We start from the raw sequence: 19601 nt of genomic DNA on the forward strand, positions 1-19601 counted from the left end.
AAATATATTAGTCTAAAAATTATTTTCTTTGATAAGAATAAAAAAGATACCGGTCTAAACGTTATGCAATTAATGAATTTTAAATACCATTTTGTTAAAAAAATATATTTTAAAACACCTACATTTTTAAAATCATAGAACTCAACTTTTGTTATATGAATTTTTTTTCCGTGTACAAGTTTGCACGCGTTAAACTTGCACTTATTAAGAAGTTTAAAGGGTTAATAGTGTTTTACCCCTGTAATATAGGTCATTTCCGGGTTTACCCCTGTAAATATTTTTTTTTATTTACCCCCCTGTAATTTTTTTTCTTTCATAATACCCCCTAATAGACCATACAAAAACGAGTTTTTATTTATGACCTATTAGGGGGTATTCTGGAAAAAAACTTTTACAAGGGGTAAATCAAAAAAAAATATTTTACAAAATGGGGTAAACCTGAAATGACCTATATTACAGGGGGTAAAGCACCATTAACCCAAGTTTAAAACAGTAAAATTGTATCACAACTTGTGTATATTATGTTAAATATCAAGATGAATTTGTGTGGGGTGCTTCACGGTCGGTTACTTTTTTTGTGAAAAGTTCATACCATTTCTTAAAGGCAAGGCGTGAAGCGAGATGACTCACATAGCTCAATGCAGGACCATAATAACCAAGTGTGGAAAAAATTATGGAAAATAAAAAGTATTCCAAAACACATCCACTTTTCTTGGAGGATTCTACATGAAAAACTACCAAGAAAAATGATTTGTTTAAAAGAGGAATAAGTAGCGATCCATTGTGTGTTCTCTGTGGGGAACATAATGAGACAATTTCACACCTCTTTATGGAGTGTCATTGGTCAAAGCAGATATGGTTTGCTTCCTCTTTAGGTGTGGTATTTAATTCGCATGATTCCAGTGTATGTTCCTTTTCATAAGTGGTTAGAGGAAAATATTATTGATGTCAATGAGGATATTATAGTCCATGTTCGGCTTTGTGTTATGAGATATGGTGTGCTAGAAATAAGAAATGTTTTGAGGGGGCTGATGTTGATGTGGCTGCCACTATTCAAAAGGCACAAAGATCTATTGTGAATTTTAAGAAAGTGCTAGTAAGGTGTTGGTGGAGACACTAATTGGAGGCCCAATTTTGCCAATATCAGATGTTCATTGGACACCTCCTTTTAATGGTTTCTATAAGCTTAATGTTGACGCAGCGGGTCCGATAGAGGGTGATAAGTGGGGTATTGGTGTTGTTGTGAGAGATTATGAAGGTGTTGTCGTTGGTGCTAGTTGTTGGCAAGTATGTTCATTACCCGATTCGAGAGGTTGCGAAGCTTTAGCTATGCGGAAGGGTTTGAAATTTGCAAAAGACATGTCTTTTCGAATCTTATAGCGTAATCGAGTGCTTCGATGTGGTTTTAGCGTTGAATGCTCACCAACAATCTCCCAACTATGTTGGCTCTATTATTCGAGATTGTATTAGTTTTAAGGATAGTTTTCGTAGTTTAAATTTTTTGCATGTTAGGCGTGAAGCCAACCAAGCCGCTTAAGAATTTAGATTGCATATGGGTAGAAGAAACTCCGCCTTGTATTTCTGCAGTCTTGGCATTTGATTTATTGCCGTATTTTCGTTAACGAAATTGTTTTTTAACGTCAAAAAAATGTTAAATATACAAATTTTGTTATACTTTTAGTTGCTTTTGTTCATTTATATTTTTTTATATTTTCAATAAAAAGTAATGGAGTATTTATATTTTTTTTATATACATGTGTCGCTCCCTTGTAAATTTTATTTTACTCTGATTTTTTTCTAATTTTTTTTCTTCTATTTAGCATAAAAATCATCAAATTATCTTTGCATCCAAATAATTAACTAATGTTTAATTAGTTATCACTTCTTATCTTTTAGTATCATAATTTAATTTAAATTTTAACTTTTCAATAAGTTTAATTTTTTGTTTTTTGTTTTGTTTTGAAAAAGTCAAATTAGATCATGATCCACGAGATGTGATCATCAGTCTACCCACACGATGATCTTTACGCTTTAATGTTATACCATTTCACAATAAACCTTGACTAATGTTCTTATAATTAATGGAATCTCACAATTAAGTCGTACTTAATGTTCAATTAAATGAACTAATTATTCTAGGGACTATATTAGTTTGAAACAAAACAAAATTATTAAAGAAATGTCTTGTTATATATATCAAGATCATGATAAAAATTTAAACAATGATATAGGTTACTCAAACACTACAACGATAATATCTTTTTTTTTTAAGGAAACGATAATATCTTTTAATTAGTCATACAATGGTTTTTTTATTCGTCGACAAAAGTTCAACCTTTCTACCAAATTGGATATAACTACACCGAGACTTAACTTTTTATCGGATGAATGAACTATAATGAGTCGTTCTTCTAGATCAAACAAACTATAATGAACCTTAATTTTTTATCGGTTAAATTGTGATTTATTTTTTTGACAAAAGTTCAATCTTTCTTCTCGCATCAAGTAACCCAAATTGAAACTCAACATGCGATCAATTAAAATAGAGCGAATTACACTCTCATCCTCTAAAAGAAGTTTGAATTACACTCCTCTCTCCTTTTTAGTTAAAATATACACTCCCCTCCTTTGAAAAATAAAACTTATACTCCCCGTGGGATGCTTGAATTACAACTCCTCCCTTAATAATTAAATACACACTTTACCGTAATCTATTTTAACATAAATAAATATTTTTACAATATCTACAAATTTGAAAACACCATTTAAGAATAATTTTTTTTTATTTATTTGTAATTTAAGTGTCAATGATGATTAAATTTAAATACTTTGCTATTAATCTTATAGCTTAGAACATAAAATACATTTTAAATGTGAAATGTTTTCTAATATGTTTGGCACAAGAGGAGGGGTGCATATTTTAACATAAGAGCATAGTTGAGTGTAATTCAAGCATCTTTCAAAGGAGGGGAATGTAATTTACTCATTAAAATATGGTCGTGTCATTTTATAACATAGGTTAAACCTTTTTTATGAATCGGATGAACTATAGCGAGCCTTCACTTGCGATTACTCAAATTGTGGTTAGTTTATTTTCTAACAAAGGTTTGAGCTTTCTTCGAATCGAGATTAACTATTGTGTGACTTAACTCGTTTTTGATCGAACTGTTGTTAGTTATTTTCTATCGGTTGGTTTTACCTTACTTTGTATATCGATGAACTATAATGTCACTTAACCCGTGATTAGTCGAAATGTGGCTTATTAATTTTTTGACAATAATTTGAAATTTATTCTTGAATGTATGAGGTACAATGAGACTTAAATAGAGATCAGTCAAACCGTGGGTATCACATTGATCGAAAAGGTTTCGACTTCTCCCCGAATTAGATGATATATTTTAAAAATTGTTAAGGAATATATTTTATATTTATTGTAATGAAATAATTATTTTTTTATTTTTATCATATCTAATTTTTGTTTAAATATATTCATTCCATTTTATAAATACACATGTCTTTCTTATCATGATTTTATTTAATTTTCTCTTGTACTATACTACTAAATAATTGCTAGTATCTTTCAAAAAAATTGCTAGTGTCTTATTTTCTTTCCTTTATCTTTCTTTCATCGATACAAAAAAAAAAGTAGAGACTAAGTTGTCTCTCTTTATATTTCTGAAAAAAATAAAAGTGAATTATATATTTTTCAGCAGACTAAATTAGGTCTTGTAATTTTTCTCAGGAACTAAAACGAGTCTTCATTTTTTTAACTTGTCAAAAAATTATTTGTTTAGGTTAATAGCATTTAGTCATCTTATAAATAAAATAAATTAATGTTTAGACTAATATTGATAGATACAAGAATATGATAATATATAATTAAGAAAAAAATATAATTTTAAAAAAATAAATAAATATATAATTTTGTCAAAAGAAAAAAGTATAATTGATGTCCGAAAAGAAAAATTACGTTTTGGAATTTTTTTTCTGGATCCAAGATTGAAAAAAACAAGATATGGTGCAAAAAATGTAGAAAATAAAATTTTGAAACGAAAAACAGTAAAGAAGAAAGAAGAACAAAATTTGTCTAAACAATTGAAATGCGGAAATAAAATATCTCATTAAAATTTTTATTGGAGGGTAAAAATGCAAATAACAAATTTTATGTAAAAAATCTTTCCATATTTAATTTACTTAATAGAGTATATAATGTTCAATTTAATTGGTTAATATCATGAGGGTAATTACCCCCAAATAATGAGGGGATAACGTAGGCCTCACCGGAGAGAACCCCATTTCCATTTTCACCATATCTATTGTTTCCTTTTCTTCACTCAATTAATATTTATGTTCATAAACACAATTAATTATCAGTAAAAACAATCACAATTGTTCGTCATGGTACTACATTGTTGTAGTGCTTTGATTTTTCTTTTTGCTAAAAATTAAAAGAAAAGGTAAACGTTTAGAACAAAGTTAATTTTTTATTTTTTGAGATTGATATTTGCATATTTGTCATATTTGCAATTGTCAAAAGAGCTCTTTGTGGAAGCTTATGAAATCATAGGATATCATCATCTTTTGATTCATCATCCCTTCGAGAAAAACTAAATTTATTTGTACCATATATTCTATAATAATATATATGGTTTCACCAAATTTGCAACAAAAACAAAATCTGCACATAGAATATTCAAACCATATGAATATAGAGTAATAAATGAGGTCACATGATTATTAATAAGACTAAAATCTAGTCCACTGATTGAGTTGAAATGAAGGATGGAGATGTGGAGTAACTATTTAAACTTACTCTTGGAGTTAATATATCACTTTTTATATATATATATATATATATATATATATATATATATATATATATATATATATATATATATATCTTTTATGTGAGAATGACAAGTATGATAAAATTTGTTCACGAAAATATCCCCAATATAATGCTCCATCATTTGCGACATAAATACATACATGATTGTTCTCTCTCTGTGAGAGAGAGTGGGCGCGCAGCATGCTCGTGTGTGTTTTATTTCATTTTTGATTAATATATGTAATGAATTAGTGTTTTTATTTTTATATACGATCCTGCAATTTTACAAATATTAATAATTAAGATTATTAACTTCCATGTACTAGTAATTACAGCCAGATGTTCATAATTGTGTAGCATTAATTATAATTATAAGTAATTATTCCATTATCAATTAATACAGATCCGATCAATTTTTTTCATTATAAATAATTGTATAGCATTAATTATAATTATTAATTATTTCATTATCAATTTTCTTATGTATATACAATTATTTAAAAATAATTTTTTTTAATTTTAATTATATTTATTTTGTCCTCTAATTTTTTTTTGTTAAGTAGCTTCGATGGATAGAAATTCAACATTTAAAAAGAATAAATAAAAATTCCGAAATTCAAACTCTAACCCTTACATACTGCAATATCGATATCAACCGAGATATACGAGTCAATATATTATGTTATTCACCACTTTTAGCACACCTTGTGCGGGGTGAATCACTTTTCGTTTGAGCAATATATTCGATTTTGATTTGTTCAAAAAAATTAATTTCCCTAAATGTATCATGAGTATGATACCCAACAAAACTTAAAATACTAAACAAATCTTCTCTAATATTATATACTAAAATAATTGATAGCCACTATACAGCCGGAATAGGATTCATGCCGTTACAAACAGAGTGTTGAACCCATATTAACCGTCGGATCAATATTTTATGGTCGAGATTGTTTTAATTAAAAAGACACAGTTTTAAATCTTAACCATTCGATCTCGGATGAACGGTCAAAATTGAAAACTGCGTGAAACTGTGGCATTTTGCTACAGCACTAAAACCAAATCCCTATACCGCCAACTCAATATAAAAGGCTGTTTACACTCACAATTCACAAACACAATACTGAGAGAGTGAGTAATCTCTCTAGCAAAAACTAGAAAAAGAAAACGAGTTTCAGAAACATTCTTTACTTTTGTTGGTGAAATCAAAATCATGGGAGAGTGGTGGCGTTTTTTATTACATGCACTTATTTTAACAGTGTCTCTTTGCACCGTCCATGGTGGCAATGTTACCTACGACAGAACATCGTTGGTCATTAACGGCCATCATAAAATCCTTTTCTCTGGTTCAATTCACTATCCTCGTAGCACTCCTCAGGTACGTTCAAGTCATATATATCCTGTGTTTTTTGGTTCTAAAGTTTGTACTTTTGTTCAATGCTGCATGTTTCATCTGTGTTATTAGTTTTGTAATATTAAGTTTTTTTATTTTATTTTGAGGCAATTAATGTTAACTTCAAAGAACCACTTTACTCTTTTCTAAAAGATCCATATGATAAGCACTCATGTTTTATTGTATGTTTTTAAAGCTGGCATAAATGTTATAATTAAACGTATGTAAGAAAAAGAGAGGCAGAGACGAGGGAGGGAATCATCTTATTCTCATTGTCCTTATTAGGTAAGAAATATAACTTGCACTCCTCCATCTTGAATGAATTATAAAACAAAAATTCATCAAATTACGCATATTAATTAAGAGACGTAATTGATCATTTAAATTTTGTTATCTCAATAAAAAAAATTCAGTCTACTGTCTAAATTATCACATATGAAAAATAAATTTGGTCATTAAAAAATTAAAAAAGTTAAAATAAAGAAAAAAGAATTGTTAAAACTTGCTTAAAGTCAGTCAACTGTCTATATTATCATATATGATTAATAAATTTGGTCATTAGAAAATTTTAAAAAGTTAAAATAAAGAAAAAGAATTGTTAAATTTTTCTTAAATTTAGTCTACTGTCTAAATTATCATATTTGATTAATAAATTTGGTCATTAAAAAATTAAAAAGTTAAAATAAAGAAAAAGAATTGGTTTTTTTTAAGGAAAAAAATTGTTAAAATTTGCTTATATTCCTCCAAAAACTATGACTTAATTTTACTTGTATTTCATTCGAGAGGGAGTATTACTGGATAAAATCAAGCTTGACACAATTATTAATTCTAATTGCAAGCTGAAACTTAAAGCACTTAAGGCACAAACTGACATGACAAGCTGTGTTTCTTTACAATAATGTGTGTAACATGGGGTTCCAATTTTATTTATGAAGTATACTACTTATACTTATACTAATTAATTTAATATATACGTCGTTCTTATGTTTTATCATTGATGGCAACTGCCAGTGGCATCACTTGTGTGTACTTAATCGTTCTAATTTTATATGTTTCACATGGTGAGGCCCTTGAGAAAGAGTTTTTAATTATATTTTGTTTGACCATTATGTGAGTATGATATTCCTTTTTCTGAAATTATGTGAATGTGATTAGTATGATATTAGTTAAACTATATTATCGGGGTCTACTTTCTCTCCAATTGTTAGTTATATATATCATGAGATTTGACTTGATCGATATTATTAATTAAGATTAGGATTGATGAGTTTTAATTTCTCAGTGAATCTAGGTTGTCCTCCAATATTATTTAATTATTTTTTTTACTGGCCTTTGCCGTCTTGGCAAAACTAATGGTTTAACAAGGAAAAAAAAACTTTATAAGGGTCAACTTAATGTTTTTAAAAATAATAACGTGTAGCATATTTTTGGTTTTACGTCCTTAATTGCACTAGTTATCGGTTCCGTTTAAAATGAACCTCGTGAAAATATTGGTCTAAGATGGACCAATTTTTTGTACCGTTGGATCATATGAACCCACCAAACCTTATCATGGTCATTAAACACTAAATTTAACACATATAACCTATCACTCTCATTCATTCTCTCTATTCTTTACCTTCCATATTTCCAAGAGGCAAGAATAAAGTCTAACGTTAATTAATCAAATAATAAACAAGATTAGATAAAATAATTTTAAAAAAACTCATAGACCGTGAAATTTTAATTACCCTCTCAATACTCACAACACAAGTGACAAACTCAAGGTTGTGCTACCATAGAGGGTTATATCTTTGTTTTCTATGGCTTTTTGTTATCATTTTGGCACATGCTTGGTAATATGGCAAGCTTTTTTGAGTTTTGAATTTTCTCACTCTAAAAGAAACGATGAAACTTGCTTCAGCCTTGCAAATGGTGTTTCTATAATATAGAGAAGTAGTAGCTGGGATTGGGAGCTTGGGTCAGCCATCTCAGTAGTAGAAAATTAGAATATGATATGATTTTGGTTTTGGGTTTTTTGGGAGTTGAGATTGTGAATGGAGCTCTTTATAGTTCTTACAATTTGATGATTAGTATTAAGCTTTGAAACACTTTGAAAGAGAAAGGAACTGAAGTTGAAAGAGAAAGAGAAAGCTTGCAATGATAGAGAGATGAAGTTGATGGGTTGTATTTGATACAGATGGACTATGATAAGAATTGGTAATCGATTTAATCTAATGGTTAAAAAAATTGGTCCATCTTGGACCAAAACCGAAAAGGTCCAAGCTAAATGGCACCCTAGTTATCATAGACCTTACAATCGTGTTAGATAAGAATGTTTGACGATAGAGTGGGTGGCATGTATCAAATTTAATCATCTAAGTAAGTTCAAAGGTTAAATCATCTTTTTCTATAAAAGAAGGAAAAGTTAAATCATCTTTAAACTATATGCACCAATCGAGTATTACTTAAAAATGTACGTAACCAAAAAAAAAGGCTTCAAAGATGACGTCTACATAATTTGTGAAAATTTGTTTTCATTCTCAAATTATCTTGATATATGTAGGCACCGAAATAATTCTTCAAAATGACGTCTTACATAATTTGTATGAATTTGGTTTTCATTCTCAAATTGTCTTGGTCTATAGCCTATAGGTTCCAATATTTATGTCATTATGCATAATTAGAGCATTATTTTCTCTTTATAATAATTTAGTTCATAATTTTAACAGATGTGGCCTGACTTAATTTCCAAAGCCAAAGAAGGAGGATTAGATGTCATACAAACTTACGTGTTTTGGAATCTTCACGAGCCTCAACAAGGCCAGGTAACCTCATTGGTGCATAAATATAATTCTTCCTCGTGTTTTATCATCTATTTTATTTTTGAGCTCATTACTTACAATAGAAATGCTAGCAATACACTCCTTAGTAGTTGAAATTCAGTGGCACCCACTAAATCATGTGTGTCCCACAAAAATTTGGCGAGACACAAAATACATGTTAAAGAGTTTAATGTCAACATTTTTTATACTTGCAAACAAAATGCATGGTTTTTGTCCAAAAAAAAAATGCATGGTTGTGATTTTTGACTTGCTTCTGCAGTATGAGTTTAGTGGAAGGTTTGATTTAGTGGGATTCATTAATGAAATTCAAGCTCAAGGTTTATATGTGACCCTTCGAATTGGACCATACATTGAGAGTGAATGCACTTATGGGTAAGACATCCCACAGATTTAATTTTCAGCACAAAAAATAGTTTTAAATAAAAGATTATCTATTCAATATTCATACCAAATATTTTCCATTGCTACATTTTAGAAGAAATTAACTCTCAATTTTTTGCTGTAGGGGTCTACCATTATGGTTACATGATGTTCCTGGAATTGTATTTAGAAGTGATAATGATCAATTCAAGGTACCAAACTACCAATAACTTTTGTTTTCCTTCCATGCATTCAATTTTTGGTAGTACTTAATAGATTATTCATAAACTAACCTTTTCTTAATGACAGTTTCACATGCAAAGATTCACTACCAAAATAGTCAACATGATGAAATCAGCCAATCTTTTTGCTTCACAAGGAGGACCTATCATACTATCCCAGGTTTAAACTTCAATGCAACATCAATAGTTACCAGTACAAATATTTGAAATTGTTTTTGTTGGTACTTACAAATTGCTTGTGATCCATGTAGATTGAGAATGAATATGGCAGCATTCAAAGTAAGTTTCGAGAGAATGGGTTGCCCTATATTCGTTGGGCTGCCCAAATGGCCGTGGGACTTCAAACCGGTGTGCCTTGGATGATGTGTAAACAAGATGATGCTCCTGATCCAGTGGTCAGTCTCTCAAGTATTATTTATCATGGATGGATTTAACACACTCCGTCTATTTTATATCGTCGGTCGTTTAATCAAGTGATTTGACCTAAGTAGTTTCATGAGTTTTACCTAATGTTGAATCGTTTAGAAGAACATGTTACACGTGAATAACTTATGTATATAATATGCAGATCAACGCATGCAATGGCATGCAATGTGGGAGAAACTTTAAGGGGCCAAACTCTCCTAACAAGCCTTCACTATGGACAGAGAATTGGACTAGCTTGTATGTTATTTTGCAATTTTACATTACAATTTCCAAAATTGCAGTTTTTCTTTTAAGTGTGAGTTTTAGTTAGCAAATTATCTTATCTAACTGGACTGATGTCATTTACTTAACGTTTGGATTAATAGTTTACAAGCTTTTGGTGGAGCACCATACTTGAGATCAGCTTCAGACATTGCCTATAATGTTGCCTTGTTCATAGCAAAGAAAGGAAGTTATGTCAATTATTACATGGTATCATCACTGTCTATAATTGCTCCTCCTTCTCTTTCAACTTAGCTGAATTTCTGCTTATTTTTCTTGGTAACTCACTTGACGAATTTGATGCAGTACCATGGAGGAACTAATTTTGATAGATTGGCCTCTGCTTTCATAATAACAGCTTATTATGATGAGGCTCCACTGGATGAATATGGTATGGTTTTTTATTTTCTCTATCTGATAAAATTGCAAATATTGAACCATTGTTACGTGACTGACTGTGCTAAGGTAACCAGGTTTGGTTAGACAACCAAAATGGGGACATCTTAAGGAGCTACATGCTGCAATCAAGTCATGTTCACAACCTCTACTTGATGGAACTCAAACCACCTTCAGCTTAGGCTCACAGCAACAAGTAATTAAGAATGAATCTTCCTGGACATATTTTCCGCAATTTTTTTAACTAGTACTACTTAAATAAAAGGAAACAGAAAAAAAATCTATAATATGAGTCTTATAGTTCTAATCTGATAATAAGAAATATGAATCTTATAGTTCTAATCAGATAATAATTTTTCTCACCTTTTTCCACCAGGCTTATGTTTTCAGAAGTTCCACAGAATGTGCTGCCTTCTTGGAAAATAGTGGACCTAGGGATGTAACAATCCAATTTCAAAATATTTCGTATGAATTGCCTGGGAAATCAATCAGTATCCTACCAGGCTGCAAGAATGTAGTCTTCAACACCGGCAAGGTAAAATCGAATGTTCAATGCATACTTTATCATTGATTTTAAAGAAGCAGCGAGTTTCTCTTCTTTCTTGCCTGCTTTACTTGATTTGACCATTACTTTTAAAATCGATGAGTTACACAAATAAAATTTAGTGAAACTGAAGGTGTTTCATATTTTTTTTATGTTCGTGTAGGTGAGTATACAGAATAATGCCAGAGCAATGAAACCACAATTAAAGTTCAATTCAGCTGAAAATTGGAAAGTGTATACAGAAGCCATCCCTAATTTTGCCGATACTTCAAAAAGAGCAGACACATTATTAGATCAAATCAGCACAGCAAAAGATACATCTGACTATATGTGGTACACTTTCAGGTAATAACAACACAATTTCTTAATGCCAGCTGCACTAAAGAATGTTTGCTGTAAGTGTAAGCATAAATACTTTATTCCTTACTAAGATGATTGTTGACATGTTGAATTGTTGATGGTGCAGGTTTAATAACAAATCTCCTAATGCACAATCTGTTCTTAGTATATACAGTCAAGGACATGTTTTGCATTCTTTCGTCAATGGAGTTTTAACAGGCAAGCACTAAATCTCATTTCTGAGGATCATGTTCCTTAGGATAGGAAAAAAACATCTTTGGGCAAAAGACTTGGCTATGACACAAACATTGCTTCAGAATTAACACATATTTTTCCTTTCTATTGTACAATTTGATATGTTAATATTTGGGATCTATACATGTTTTTAACTGTAGGTTCTGCACATGGAAGTCGCAACAATATGCAAGTTACAATGGAGAAAAATGTCAATCTGATAAACGGGATGAACAACATCTCCATACTTAGTGCAACAGTGGGATTGCCGGTAATTGTCTCAATTGTTAAGCTTTCCTTTTTATTCATCATCGGCAAGCAAAGAAAACCACTAATAAGTTACAAAAATTACATATTGAACCATCTTCATAGTATTTGTCAACTCTAAAGATGCATGCATGCTTATTCCATTGAGAAGTTTCTTCTACCTAGATTTGAGATCACAAGACTATGGACTATTAGTGAAGTATAGTTTGAGCATGCTCTTGCAGAATCATACAAATAGACATTAGAAAATATGATAGCCAAAATAAGATTATGGATTACATGAAATGTGTATTTCTTTTTACATGAAGAACTCGGGAGCATTTCTAGAGACCAAAGTTGCTGGTTTGAGTAAAGTGGAAGTCCAAGGAAGAGATTTCAGTAATTACTCATGGGGATATCAGGTGATTATCTCTGCATAATGAGATACTGATTTAGTAGACTTAAATGCTATCACAATTATCAATCATGTTTCTTTAGCATTGCTTTTTCTACAACTTTACTCTTTGAGCATAATTCTTCATATTCAACCCCTTGAAACTATCATTATCCACTGCTTAAAATGTATAAGAATTAGAAGTATGTTTGAATCATCAGCTTTGATTGCTAATCATTTAAACAATGTTGTCCACTGCATGCTGATGTAGAATTTTTAAATGAAGGTTGGGTTGTTAGGAGAAAAATTGCAAATCTATTCAGTCAGTGGATCAAGTAAAGTTCAGTGGAAAAGTTTTCAAAGCTCTACTAAACCACTCACATGGTATCAGGTAATTCATTATCATTAAAATTTCTTTGTTCCATTATCTTTCCTAAAAAATTCATAGATAATCTTGGAGGGAGTCCAACCCAATCTCGTAAAGACCTTGGTTTTTTGTTTCTCCTACTACTTTGTGCTAGATTCTATCTCAATCTTTCTAAGATTGGACAAGGGATGAAGGTGTAAACTATTTCTCACCAGCATAACTGCTAAGCATTTATGTACAATATTATTTAACAATTAATTACTAATATATTTCGTTAAAAAAAATATTTACAGTGCACTAATATTTATTTACGTGTTGGGCGACAGACCACATTCGATGCACCAGCTGGCAATGATCCTGTAGTGCTTAACCTTGGTTCTATGGGAAAGGGACTTGCTTGGGTTAATGGCCAAGGTATTGGACGATATTGGGTATCTTTCCACAAACCAGATGGAACTCCTTCACAACAATGGTATGTTTATATGCCACAGAGTAAAGTATTTAAGACAAAAAACACTAAGATATGATGCATTTATTTTATTTAAAAAGTAAAATAAGACCATGAAATATGTAGAATGTTTATAAACCATGGAAAAGGTAACTGTTATATAATTAAACACATAAGATAAGTACAGTTACTTTATAATTGTATTGCTCCTTTTTATAACTCTTTGCTCAACATTTTCATTTCCATTTAGGTCTTCTAAACAGTCATTTTCTTAAAAGTACATAGATTTTCAAACACAAATAACAGATATTTATAAAGTATATTGCATTTGACTAATTTTCTATTTTTCTTCACGGTTTGAAATTCAGATTTTACACTAGTACATACATAATGATGCCAAGCATTTATTTACTTACAACTGATATTTTTTTATTCAGGTATCACATACCACGTTCTTTCCTAAAATCGACTGGGAACCTACTTGTTATACTTGAAGAAGAAACCGGGAACCCCTTAGGAATCACTCTAGACACAGTATACATCAAGAATTGACATCCTCTCCATTTAAAAGATCACACATCATGAGTAAACATTAAACAAGAGTGCCCTGTGTTCAGTCATACGAATAAAAATGTATCATAGAATTGATATACCATTATTTGGCTTCAGGTTCACTCTAAAAGGGTTTATCTTACAAGCAAAGAGCCACCGGTATAGCTAAAGGAAATACTCCCTCCGTCCCTATATGTAACCACTCTTTCCCTCTAATAAAAGGGTGTTTACATATAGGGACGGAGGGAGTATATATGTTTGCATAGTCTTTTTATTTTTCTGAAAGGATGTTTGCATAGTCTTTGTTATTAGTTGTGAGGAATCTTCAATGTCCTTTTTTACCAAAAGGAATCTTCAATATCCTTGCTGCTTATGTGAATTGGTACTTTTTTTTGACAAAATGTGAATTGGTACTTGTCATCCTTAAACTGGTAAAAGAAATTAATTATGCAACATAGTACAAGAACATACTCCACTAACATGTTAATCAACTTAACTAGACTTTTGTTTCGCGCTATCGCGCGGGTCTGTCATAGACTTTTGATGAGTGCATTTCAATAGATATCAACTGAAATTTTTTTTTCAAAAAGAATTCATTATACTATGGCATACATCATTCATCAAAACTACGTATTCAAAGGCTTTCTATTGGACTTTGCTAAACGAGTGAACTAAATTGATGTAATGGCTAAACAAAGTAAATTGGTAATATGTATAGGAATTTGACAGGGTCAAGCTGCACGCCTACAGGCATAGACATAAAAAAACAATGCATTAAATGATGTTTCATAGTTGTAGGTCTCTTAGTACACTATTACATTGAGCACACAAATAGCGAAGGATTTTGGCACAGCGCATTAATGAGTATAGGCAAGCATATAGCCCTATCAAATTAGTTTATCACCTTGAGCACACCAATATAGTTAATGCCACCCTTTTTTCGATTAGACAAATAGGAGAATGACTTTATATAAGCATTAATGAGTATAGGTAAGCATATACTCCTATGAACTTATGCTAATTAGAACACATCAAGTTGGTTGCTCCAAATATTTTTTGAGCCACTAAACTAATCAATGTGATCGTGTGGTTGATCACAGCCTTTGATCTATGCCATATTACACTCTAATCTAACTAAATTAATGAATGTGGTCGGGTGGTTGAAAAAAAGACTGAGTTAATTACAAAAACGGGAAGCGATGCATTAATGTGTAAATGGGGTCCCGATTACACAAAACCATACATGAAAAAAATGAAATATTCGGTAAACACAAAAGCTAACCTTTTCTTGCCATGAGTGAGTATCCGAGATTAAATTGCTTGATATTTTTCGATGAACTCGTACGTTATGAACTTGAAGAAATTTGAGACAAAGACAATGGCAAAAACACAACTCGCAGTAACACGTATATATAGGAATAAATCTCGGGATACCAACACACTTCCATTTTCCCTTGAGACAAAGAAATAAATGATGTCTATAAATTGTGTGTCTCAATGGTATGTAATTAATTCATATGTCAAGGGCATCATAAGACAAACTTACATTGAGCACACAAAATGCGGTTGCTATGCATAGTTGCTTGCAATATCATTAATGAAGCATAGGGATTGGAAATATTTCTGTGTGTTTCCTTGCCGCAAAGGCTGCTAGGCTAAGCATGGTGTGCAATAATCAAGGTAGTGTGCAATAATCAAGGTAAGCAGCTTATTATATGTGTGGACGCATTAAATGAGATGGTTGAGTCATTAGGGTTGTAAAGCATGGCGCCAAAACTTGGTTTAAGAAATAAGACAAAGCATAAAGTGGGTTAGGGCTTCAATTAGGGTTAGGGTTTAACACCAATCAGACCACCTTAGATTTATATTAAGTAAGATGCAGTAATGCTGCCCTAAAAGTCGTGCACTCGATTGTTTTTAAAGTCAAAATAATGTTTATATCAACACAAAATTGCTTCTTTTAGAATCCTTGGCATATGTCATAAGAATACAAATTAGCATGATTCATTATAATATATTTAGCATTAGTATTTGATCATAATCAAGGCAATATAGTTTAGTTACTGGTGCATGGGAGAGAGTCCATTTATTATTATGACTTTCGATTTTTAAAGATAAAGCATGAGGCTTTTGGGGCTCAAGAGAGCTATTCAAAGGAGCACGAATGCATCACGTGAAATTGAAAAAATATTTTTGTTAAAAGTTCTGTGATGGTTGACGTGACGTAAAATAAAGCTAGTCAAGGCATGTTGTAATGGATGTTGAATCGTATCGAGGATGAGAAAATATAGGGGTGAATTAGGTCTTGGTTGAGTTAATGTGATGCCCTTACTTTGTTAAAGCCTCTAAAATAAGTATTACCCAAAATGTTAAAGCCTCTAAAATAAGTATTACCCAAAAGTAAGCAATTATCTTGCTAGCTTTCTTCTTGAAAAGTCTCGAAAAGTGTTTGCATATACTGTCTTGAAGGAATTGTTTGCATATACTTTGTCTTGAAAAGTGTTTGGGATTTAAACATAAACACGTGCATATATAGGCTTGAGAATGAGTATATTTGTTATTAAAGAACATGTACAGGAAAGTAACATGTTTACACAGAACAAAAAGAGCAAAGGCAAAGCCTCTTTAATTAGGGGGAGCTAATATTCATAATCAATTGTGTCAAGTGTTTATTTAAATGGAAAGAAAAAAAATCTTGTCATATGGCAAGAAATGGGAAAATAAATCTTTCTCCCAATGAAGAGGAAAGATGCAGAATATCAATTACAACAAATCAATCTGAAACTAATCAAATGCAAGGAATTTGTGGCTGACACAGAGGTGGACAATGAACTATTGGCGGAAGACATGGTTGAAGTAAACGATGAAATTGTTGGAGGATAAAACAATGGACATGGACATGCAGGTCAACATCAATATCCGTGAATTCTCCCCTGGTCTGTTTGCATCTTCACTCTACCATCCCAGAATCCCTATTAATCTCAAATATAAAAGAAATGAAAACAGAGAATCATAGTAAGGGAAGAAGAGAAACGCAGAACAAACACGGTGTTGCCCATGCTCTATCCACAGCTGATTCAAGTTATTATTGACTATGACCTACACGTCCATCTCCACTATTTACTCTGCCAACAAAGTTCATCTTCCATGTTCGCAACGACTAAGTCATCCGCCAGTAGTTCACTGTCCACCTCTGCTTCGACCATGATTTCTACTAAGAGTTCATTATCCACCTGTGTCAATTGAAGGTTAGGGAAAGAGTTGTTAACAATATGCATAGTAGAAAAACCTGCACCCCTCATTCATCACTCAGCAGTGAATATGCATAGTAGAAGAACCTACACCCTCATTCATCACTCAGCAGTGATATCACCATGTTTTATCTCAATATCTTGATTGCAGTCTGTCGCGCCTGAGTCTCCAGCGTGTATCGCCTTAGACTCACAACCCGTAGATCTCACTCTAATCGAAAAAAGAAAAAGTAAAATAGTAAATATTTGCCGCATATTCGAACGCCTACGTTATAACATCAAGTTTAAACGACTACAAATATTTTCTTACCAGCTTCTTCTTTGCTGTTTTCTTCTATCTTTGCGGGATTCTTCTGCTTGGTGTCCCTCAAGTGTAAAGGTAGGAGGGCCTTTTGTGAAGGCAACTCGGCAATAAATAAAACAGCTTGAGCCCAGCCGGCATATTTACCATACTTTGTTACAAAAGCCTCTGCAACACGACTGTGAAGTTTCTGTGTCAACTTGGAACCTGCAAGCTCGGGTAAGATATACTTTTGGGCAATCTTACCCCAGTTTGAAAATGATAAAAGCAAATTAACTCTCAAGAAAACAACAATCCAATCATAAAACTCTACAAGATGTGATAACCAGTCATGCATAAATGATAGCAAAAAAAAAAAAAAAACGTATAAATAAAATAATCTAATTAACAGAGGAGATTCACCCTTCTAAATCTGTAATGAAACCCTCCACCACCCCATGAAAAAAATAAGTGGGGTCGGCTACATGGATCAAATTGTGTCATAATGTTCTATCATAAACCTTATTTGGATCCAACTCATTAACCTCTACATATTTCCTAACAGTTTCTCTTATAGTTTTTCCAGGTCTTCCACTACCTCTTCTGATCTGACTCCTACATCTAATCTACTCTTCGTACTACAACATCTACAGGTCTACTCTCCACATGCTCAAACCACCTAAGCCAGTTTTATACCACTTTTCTACTGTAGGAGCTACCCCAACTCTCTCTCTAATGGTGTCATTCCTAATCATATCCCGTCTGGTCTTACCATTCCTAAACCACGGAAAAAAATAATGACAACATAAATCTACCCTTTTGCTATCAAATTTGTCTTGCTATATATTCAAATATATTCTCTAAAATTACACATTTTCACATCCAATTTTATTACAACATTAGAAATTGCCCATCTTATTGATAGGTAACAAATTTGAAGTATTTAAGCAAAAGTAGGTTACCCGCCAAACATGAACATCAACAGGAATGGCATGGTGCTGATCAAGTGAGTAAAGAGCTATACAAGCAGCCACTTTAGGACCAACTCCAGGTAACTTGGAAAGTTCAGATATTACATCTTCAAGCTCCAAAGTGCGAAGAGAATAAAGCCATTCTTCCCCACCTTCAGGCTTTGAATGCAAAGCATTTACAGTGCCAGTTATATATTTAGCCCTATCAAGAAAATAGCAACCACGTTAACATTCACACGAAACTAATAACAGTTATTATAGTTATTGAATAAACTAAACCTAACCTAACCTGTAACCAAAACCAGCGTCTCTTAGTTGCTGTTCAGAAACTAATGAAAGCTGGTTCAGAGTAGGAAAAGCATGAAAATCAAACCCTTCAACTTCACCTAAATAAGTCCCAAGAGACGAAACGTAATCAACCATTTTCGTGATTCTACTAATATGATTATTAGAAGAACACATAAACTGAATCAAGCATTCAAAGGGATCTTGTCTCAAAACCCTAGCACCACTCAAATGTTGCGCCAGTTCCGCAAATCTTTCATCGGAATCCGAGAACACCTTCCACGTGTCAGCAAGAGAAACACCGGCGTTTAAGAAATCAAGCAATGCCGTTTTGCAATCATCTTTGGAGGGAGATTGGGAGTGAAGGGTGTAGCAAACGTCGCCGTTTTGAAGATGTTTGAGGGAAATGAGGTGGGAGCCAACGACGCCGGTGAATTGAGAAGGAGCGGTGTTTTTCCAGCGGAAGGTTTGACCGGTGGGGAAGGTGAGAGGTAAGGATAGTTCTTGTCGGGTTATGTTGAGAGGGATCCATACCCGGGATTTTGAGAGGTTGGTGGAGTGGCGGGTTTGGGTTTGGGGTGTTGGGGGTGTTGAAGGTGGAAGAGGAGGAGGTAGTGATTTGGTGGGTGATCTTTTTCTCTTCGTCATTGCTCTTATCTGAATGGAAAACGAAATCAACGAATTCATGTGTGAAAAGAGCCGTTAACTGGTTTATGGTATAAGATGTGAGAGGAAGAGGGTCAAATAATCACGGGGTCGGGTCGGGTTTGTTGCACTATTTTTTTTTTTTGGTAGATAGGCTAAATCAAGAAAGCCATTATTTATTTATTAGTTTAAAAATAACTTTTTTAAAAGAAAAATATTATATTTTACATTTAATAATAAAATATAAATATTTTGAAGTGTTTTTCTCCTCTAAAGTCTTTTTAATCGAAGATAATTTTATTCTAGATATGTCG

General features: G+C 32.2%; 2 protein-coding genes across 3 annotated transcripts; one reads left to right on the forward strand and one right to left on the reverse strand.

The window, feature by feature from the left end:
* The first annotated feature begins 5939 nt into the window (after window positions 1–5939).
* On the forward strand, window positions 5940–14034 carry LOC146941115 (beta-galactosidase 16-like). Its single transcript, XM_085754906.1, has 18 exons — window positions 5940–6206; window positions 8933–9028; window positions 9306–9418; window positions 9552–9618; window positions 9716–9808; window positions 9900–10043; window positions 10217–10311; window positions 10440–10545; window positions 10642–10726; window positions 10809–10927; window positions 11108–11266; window positions 11439–11620; window positions 11742–11833; window positions 12010–12119; window positions 12424–12516; window positions 12775–12879; window positions 13182–13327; window positions 13741–14034. The coding sequence occupies exons 1-18, from the start codon at window positions 6042–6044 to the stop codon at window positions 13853–13855; spliced, it is 2085 nt and encodes a 694-aa protein (XP_085611032.1). The 5' UTR covers window positions 5940–6041; the 3' UTR covers window positions 13856–14034.
* Window positions 14035–16444: 2410 nt separating this feature from the next.
* Window positions 16445–19344, reverse strand: OGG1 (8-oxoguanine-DNA glycosylase 1). Of its 2 annotated transcripts, none has more exons than XM_085754898.1 (4): window positions 18647–19344; window positions 18349–18559; window positions 17417–17648; window positions 16445–17317 (listed from the first exon to the last, which is right to left on the reverse strand). In XM_085754898.1, exons 1-4 carry the CDS (start codon window positions 19327–19329, stop codon window positions 17313–17315), a joined length of 1131 nt encoding a protein of 376 aa, XP_085611024.1. In that variant the 5' UTR covers window positions 19330–19344; the 3' UTR covers window positions 16445–17312. The 2 variants fall into 2 exon arrangements, with proteins under 2 accessions (XP_085611024.1, XP_085611025.1); XM_085754899.1 differs by having other exon boundaries at window positions 16844–17144.
* Window positions 19345–19601: the final 257 nt, after the last annotated feature.

This window comes from Medicago sativa, chromosome 3 (assembly GCF_051527215.1).
Source record: "Medicago sativa cultivar Bolivia chromosome 3, Bolivia_mono, whole genome shotgun sequence".
Taxonomy (NCBI): domain Eukaryota; kingdom Viridiplantae; phylum Streptophyta; class Magnoliopsida; order Fabales; family Fabaceae; genus Medicago; species Medicago sativa.